This window comes from Sardina pilchardus, chromosome 10 (genome assembly GCF_963854185.1).
Source record: "Sardina pilchardus chromosome 10, fSarPil1.1, whole genome shotgun sequence".
In the NCBI taxonomy this organism is placed as follows: domain Eukaryota; kingdom Metazoa; phylum Chordata; class Actinopteri; order Clupeiformes; family Clupeidae; genus Sardina; species Sardina pilchardus.
Window position 1 is genome coordinate 32,424,410 of NC_085003.1, and position 8,104 is coordinate 32,432,513.

The following is an 8,104-nucleotide window of genomic DNA, read 5'->3' on the forward strand; positions in this document are numbered from 1 at the left end:
TCCCTTGGATCTCTAGTGACATAAGGAGATTAATGAAGGATAGGGATAATGCTTTAAAACACTCTCTCAAGTCCAACTCATTGACCGACAGGCATATATTTGTGTCCTTGAGAAATAAAGTGATAAAGGAAATTAGGGCAGCTAAATCTAACTTCTTTGTTGACCTCATACGGGACGCTAAGGGTAATCATAAACAGGTCTGGGATTGTCTGCATAAACTAACAGGGAAAGGACATAATAAAGCAACAAAGCAGCTGGAGATTAAAGACAATGGTACCCTATATAAGGAACCAGCTGAAATAGTGACTGTTCTTAATAGCCATTTTGTCAATTCTGTGAGATTGACTGTGCATAGTCCCATAAGTGGTCCACTACACTCTTCACCAATTGATGTATCACAGCCAGTCTTCACTTTGACTGAAATTTCTGAACCCAAGGTACAGTCTATAATTACCTCTATCAAGAACTCCAAATCAAAAGACATATTTGGGCTGGATTCCATGTTTTTAAAGAAACATGCTTCCTCCTTTACAGGGCCTGTTACTAAAATCATAAACACTTCTTTTAAGGAGGGAAAATTCCCAAATGACTGGAAGTCTGCCATTGTTGTGCCAGTCCATAAATCAGGAGATAGAACTGATATGAATAACTATAGGCCAATTAGTATTCTACCCATCATGTCTAAGATCTCTGAAAAATGTGTGGCTGAGCAATTGACTGAGCATCTTAACAGTAGTCCTTTTAAACTGCACCCGATGCAATTTGGTTTTAGAGCCAATCACTCCACTGAGACAGCTAATTGTTTCCTTGTGGAAAACATTAAGTCACAAGTGGACAAAGGAGGTATAGTTGGAGCAATTTTCTTAGATTTGAAAAAAGCTTTTGATACTGTCAATCATGAAATACTAATCCACAAAATGTCTTATTTTAACTTTTCAACCAGTGTTACTGACTGGATGAGATCTTACCTGTCGAATAGAGTTCAGTGTGTGAGAGTCAGTGGTGAGACATCGCCACCCCTGAAGAACGAACTGGGTGTTCCCCAGGGATCTGTCCTGGGCCCTATTCTGTTCAGCATCTACATAAATGACCTGCCATCAGTGTGCACTGGATGTGAGGTTCAGATGTATGCTGATGATACAGTCATATATGTTCTTGCAAAAACTAAAGCCCAAGCGGCTGCCAAGCTCAGCGATATAATGGTACATGTACATAAATGGCTTACTTGCTCACAGCTGTATCTCAATGTTAAGAAGACAGTCTGTATGTTCTTTAGCAAAAGCAACACTGTATCTCACTGTGAACCCAATGTCTGTGTGTCTGGGGAGGTCATTCAAACAGTTACACAGTTTAAATATCTAGGCATTATTCTTGACTCCACTCTATCATTTAAACATCAAGTGAGAAAGGTAGTGCAAATAACCAAATATAACCTAGCAAATTTTAGGTATATAAGGAACTGTTTGACAACATCAGTAGCAAAGCTTTACATGAATGCTATGATAACCCCTCACCTAACATATTGTATGACAAGCTGGACCCAGGTATGTAGCTCAACATTAAGGCCTATTTTGTCACTTCACAAACAAGCACTCAAAACCCTGGATAAAAAACCCAAACTTTACCACCACTGTAACATTCTTAACAAATATAACTTGCTCAGTTGGGAAAATACTTTAAAATACAGTGATGCATGCCTAATTTTTAAGATCATTAATGGGAAGGCTCCCCCACCACTCTGCACTTTTATACAGCAGAAGTCATCTAGCAGCAGAACCACAAGGTCTGCCTTAAGAGGGGACTGTGCAGTCCCTCTTAGGTCCAGTTCCTTTGGCCAATTATGCTTTTCTGTGAGAGCCTCTAAACTATGGAACCAATTGCCAGTGCACATTAGAAATTCCACCTCTTATCATACATTCACACACCATCTTAAGGACTGGCTTTTGACCATGCAAAAATGTGAGCACCTTTCATAATACATGGTTGTCTGCCTCTATTAGCTGTCCTGTAACCCTTAGTGTATGTATGATAGTAAGATGGATAGATGGTTATGTTATTGATCCCCTAAGGGATGTATGGCTGTATGGTTATATCTTATGTTTTAATGTTTTAATGGAACCAGTCCTATGGCTGTCTGTTTTATTGTTGTATATCAATTGCTGTGTGATTTAATATGCTCTTTTTTTTAGCCACTTGTGCCTAGTATTAACATCTTGCCAAAGGACTACAGTTGAAAATTAGCCAGCTGGCTAACACTGGCACATTTACAGTAATGTTGATTAATGTGCACTGTCCTTTAAATAAATAAAATGAAAAAAAAAAAATGAAATGGACCAATCGACCTTTCTGTAAATCCTGTGGTCTTCCATTTCATTCGCTGTATCTAAGTGATGTGTAACCATTTGTTTAGTTTATTGTTTTTAAAGATTTAAATCCTTGCGTGACCAAACAGAGTGAGTTTGGGCTAAAGGATTCGTCTAAAGACTGTTCTAGATTAACTCTAAGGTGTTTCTGTAATATTGAATGTTAATAAATCATCACTACACCATAAGTTTGGTTCATAAATTAAAACTATACTGTGTAGTATCACCTACAGTATTATATTCTGTAAATGGGTGACAATTATTCATAATTATTTGCACGTAAAATCCTGCCATATGAATTCAGTTGGCATATATATGTGTATTTGAGCTAATAGTAATATTAGGTTGCTAATATGTCTACAGCCCTCATACATTTGGTGGAGCTTGACACGAACCCAGGTAGTGCATTCAGTTCCCGTTAAGTTATTGTTTTACTGGGATTTTCCTGAAACATGGAGGATGCTTTACAAGATGTGTTTATGCTTTACAGGCTTAAAACAGAAGACAAAAGAACAGGACAGACATCTTTGATGGCGCCTGATTCTAATGCTGAGCTCTTTTAGACAGACAGAACAGGAGTAAAGAAAGATGTTCTAAGGGGGGGGGGGAAACATGAAAGGTCAAAGGGAGTCTGCACCTGGGCATCACTGGAACTAAGATGGTTTCCATGGTAAAGGTCACACAACCTGGGGATCAGGGGCATCAGGTCAGCCCTTCTTCTCTGTGGATGCCCTCTGTGACCCACAGAGCTTTGGACTCAGTGGCCTTTCGTCTGGTTGACATTAGATAACGTCTAAATGAATATTCAATAAAGCTTTTTCAAAGAAACCCTCTGAATAGCGGTTGTGTCATAGCTCGCTAACTGGAGAAAGTAGATCTGCGGAGAATTCGCTCAGTGGTACATTAGTCACGACATCTGCCATGCTGCCTTTGCCGTCTGAAAGTGACCGTGGGATGGCTGACTGTGGCCGGCGCTGAAGTCTGGAGGAGAGCCGAGGGCCATTGAGCATTGGAGAGCCATGATGTACTTTAACAAGACGGCTGGGCCATGGCCTGAGTCATCCCTCTCTCTGATTAGGTTAGCGAGGGGCCGGTTGGACTGGGCTGGGTTGCGACTCTGCTCCCAGGTCCCCATAGTCATAGCAGAATGACAAGGGAGGCTGGGAGCCTTCTCATAAACACGTGCCATTCTCCAGCCACTCTTTGTATTTCTTGGCTGCCTCGGATCATTCTCTGCCGCCAAAGTTATCAGTCTGACTGATCATGACCATGTTGGAGCAGAGCTGAGTATGGCTTGCTCATGCAGTTACTAGGGCGTCTGTCTGAGATCTGGATTGAATCAGTGACACAAGTTGCGCGCTTCGTCACATGAGGCCAGTGAGAGTATGGAAAGAATGGAACCTCCCACTAAAGCATGGAGCTTTACCCTGCTGCAAAGACAAACACCCTGAGCCGTTTATCAACTGATAAACAACCAACCAGAGGAATTCAGGGTTAATGTTCAAAGACGTTTGGGTCACACCCCTGTAGAGCATGCTGTTCCTACAGCGATGACCTCTTGTTAATAATAAGTGAAGTTAGAATTGCGTGTTGAAAGTTCTGATCAAGGTTGAGGTCAAGATTAGTTATTAGGTCCATTTGAAGGTAAAAAAAAATGCAAAGAAAATATACCTCCACATTTACCTTCTGGAGATCCGAGTGCTGCAGATGAGGAGACAGTGAGTCATTCACACATTGTGTGTAAATAGCTTCTTCTTCACCTCAAGTGTTTTCCTCTTGGCACCTGCTTATGATAGTGTTCACATTATTGCATAATTTAATTTCATGTGTACTGAGGAAAAGTACTTCAATTGAATGAATGTCAAATATGCTTGGCTGTTTTAGCCTGCAAAACAGGTGTAGTGAAACAGCACCTGCAGTACAAAGATATATTCAACGAGCTCCATTCATGACCTTTCTCAAGATAGAAGTTTGCTTTGGAAGACATTCAAACCATAAGGACACTGCTTTACTTTACCCAATGCAATTAGCAAAGGCATAGTTTTCCATCTCAAAGCATCTGCCATTCATTACTGCATAATCTCCCACTTTTTGTTGTTTAGTGTTTGTGGTTATAATAACAATAGTATGTGCTGATGTCATACTGTATGTGTTGGTTTGGAAATCTGTCTGTGAGACGTAATGTCTTTCGGGGCATAAAGCACATATTTTCTTTCACAAATGCCAACCAAAGCACTGGTTAGGATATACAGTACATACTGTAGCATGCACATAGCATTTCAAACATGAACGGTCAGTAACATGAGGATTGAATAATGAAATGCAATAAGAAGTTTGCATAGACAAACACAGACATGCAAACGGGCCCCCCACTACCACCACTCTACTCTACAAACACACACACAGACAGCGAGAGAGAGAGAGAGAGAGAGAGAGAGAGAGAGAGACACACACACACACACAAACACACACTTTCTTTCACAAAGGCACACAGCCATCTGATGATATCATAGCTTGTGGGGCTATCCCACCCTCCCTGAGAGTCTCAGAGGAAGAGGCAAGGAAGGAGAGGAACTGGAGAATGTCCAGTGGAAAGTGTGTGTGTCTGTGTCTCTGTGTGTATGCGTGTGTGTGTGTGTGTGTGTGTGTGTGTCCATGTGTGTATGCCTGTGCGTGCATGTGTGTGTGTGTGTGTGTGTGTGTGTGTGTGTGTGTGTGTGTGACGTGTGTGTGTGTGTGTGTGTGTGTGTGCATGTATGTGTGTGTGCACGTGTGTGTGTGTGTGTGTGTGTGTGTGTGTGTGTGCACGCATGTGTGTTCATATCAGTATGCACACTCTTGCAGCACTAGCGTGTGGTTGGTAAGCCTGAGGAGATAACGAGCCAGAACAGAGGCCTGATAACGAAGAGGAGGAGAGATACAGGGAAAGGGGGTCCAGATTAAAAACAACAAAACTCCCTTCTTCACTACCGCTCACTCCCTTGCCTCGCGCGTGTGTGTTACTTACTGTAGGTGAAGATGTCACTGACAGACCATCTGGAAGGCTTAGTCCCTGCCCAGAGAAAATCATAATATCCATGAACGTCCCATAGAAGTGAAACGTAAAGAGACACACAAACGCAAACGCACAGAGACACAGATACAGGAACAAAAGTACAAGAGGCACAACTCGATGTACTCACACAGTTTTCCGGATTGCGACACAGAGAAGTTTCAACTCTGGCTTTTGAAATTGAGCTGGACGGCGGCCATTCTAATGACGGTTGAGTTTTTTTAAACGCAGCCTCAGTGCAGCTGCGAGTGGGTTGACACTCACTCTTAGATCTAATCTCCCTGCTAAAATACTCCCCACTCCCTTAAAAGTAGGTCAGAGGCAGAAAGAGTGTGTTTACATGTGGTTATTTACAATTTTGGGAAATTGCTCCATGTCTGATGAGAGATATGACCAGAACCATAATTTTTGGGCTAAGTGGGGACTGGGGAGGGATTTGGGGAGAAGTGCTCTGGGGTTTGATAGTGTTCAAATGCAAAGCCAGCTAATACATTGTAGACCACACTGGAATTTACATCCCCACCTCCTACACATACAGACACACACACACACACACACACACACACACACACACACACACACACACACACACACCGTTGCTGTTCTAAGAACGTGAAACAATATTTGTGAGATGTTAGCCATTACGTCTAACCTTGACAAAGAGGTGAGAATTTGCTCACACTTGTTTTTAACAAAGTGCTGTCAAAAAGTGTGGTGGAGGTACATTTCACAAACAAAAAATAATTCTTCTTAACCACCCTGTAATAACAGACATGGTGACAAATGTCTGTTTGTGTTTGCTTATTTAAATATGTGTATGAAGAATCGAAGATGCCTATTTCAGTATATCTGCATAAGGCATACGGTAAAGTATCTTCTTTGTATAAGGCTTGGTTGTTTTCTCTTATGATATCAAGGCAACATGAGGTAGCTTACATTTTGTACACTTGTGTTTATCATATCTGTTTGTTGTATATTGACCACTTTGAATTCTCATAGATTAATGCTGTTGTATGATTTCAGAGGGAATTACATGAAATATGGCAGAAGAACAAAAGCATATCGACACACACTCAGTTTAGCTTCATTTGTGGTTTAATCCCCCCCCCCCCCCCCCCCAACCCCAACCCCAACCACCCACCAGCAGTTCTGTAAAACTGCTGAAGAAGAAGAAAAAAAAGAAAAAAAAACCTTGGTCACCTGCATGTCACTAACAGACACTTCCGTTTGAACGGAAAGTTGTGACAGATGTAAGCACTGTTGTCAGATGTTTCTGACAGATGCGCCACGTTTCCATGGCAAAGATAATCTGTTGATCTAACCGCATTCAGATTATATCTCTGTTTTGAAGGCGCCAGTCAGATTGAGAGGAGTAGCCTATACACCAAACTCTCTCCACAGCAACTGTGGTTAGGTTTACTCATTTGTTTACGACAACATTTACTGATGTACAGAGAGCACCCATGTTGTTTTGTGGGTTCCTTAAGGTTGAGGACAATTTTATTCTGAATAAATTAATATTCTCTGAGAGATAATGTCAGTGAAGTTATGGTTTCAAGTATTTTTTTTTTACTCCTTTTTTCTAGTATACGGTTTCAAGCGTTCCTGGTTTTTTTTTTTTCAGTCACACTCTGGCTGTGTTCTATAAATTCTGTGGTTCTGTCCCCCCACAGTCCCCCCCCAGATCAGAACCTCCCTCCCCTTCTTTCCACCGACCCACATCTGTTTCCTGTACGTCCTGAGAGAGATGGGGGTCGGTGTGCGCAGTGTTGTCTCCTCTCTCTTTCTCTCTCTCTCTCTCTCTCTTTCACACACACACACACACACACACACACACACACACACACACACACACACACACACACACACACACACACACACACACAGCATACAGTATGGCCTGGGTCTATCATTGAGTCAGTAGTCACAGGAGTACACACATTTTCACTCTAAACACAAAAAATCTGCTAGACCCCACCCTGACTCACCCTGAGTCATCCTGAGAAGATTGTGTGAGGCAACCCCAAAATGAGTTCCTCGAAGTTACATAAATCCTCACAAAACAACAGCCAACCAAAATAGCGCACACATAGGGTAATATTTCAGCTGTAAACTACAGCCAGATCTGTAAGCTTCAGCCAAGATGTGTAATTGTGAATCACTGTTTGTATGTAGCCAGTTACCTTCATTAGAGGTTCACTTATAGCTACTTATTTGTACCTTCAGAAGTCTAAATAAGGTTTCATATTCTATTTTACGCATTGTCTTGGCAGCAGCAGGTGCTTCTGGCAAATGGTAGTGTAATGTATATGACTATTCTCTCTTTAAAAAAAAAAAAAAACATTCTGAGGTAGCCTACTTGTTGCCTCAGAACTATTAGCATGCAGAGCTGACATTGGTGAAGTCAACTATGCAGCATCCTCTGCGCGCTGGCCAGCGATTACTGGAAATTGCGTCTCTGCACGCGCACATGACACATCTTCCGCTGAACTCACCACCCCCCGTTTCAAGAGCGGGCTATTGTGATTTAAAATGTGTATTATGATATTGTCTAGGTCTGTAATACTTCCCATTGTCTTGCAAAGTAGGAGAAACATGAATACTTTTTTTGTCAGTTTAATAGAAGGCTAGATCTGGAGCCCGACAGATTAATCCGTAAACGGATTATGTCTAAAAAATGTCTTGTTGA

General features: G+C 41.7%; 1 protein-coding gene across 1 annotated transcript in view; it reads left to right on the forward strand.

Annotated features, from left to right (window-relative positions):
* tbxas1 (thromboxane A synthase 1 (platelet)) overlaps positions 1-3,316 on the forward strand; it is a 116,203-nt gene extending 112,887 nt beyond the window's left edge. The window contains exon 15 of the mRNA XM_062547817.1: positions 3,306-3,316. Coding sequence (XP_062403801.1) covers positions 3,306-3,310 — 5 coding nt within the window. The 3' untranslated portion in view covers positions 3,311-3,316. The remainder of the gene's footprint in view (positions 1-3,305) is intronic.
* The last annotated feature ends 4,788 nt before the right edge of the window (positions 3,317-8,104 follow it).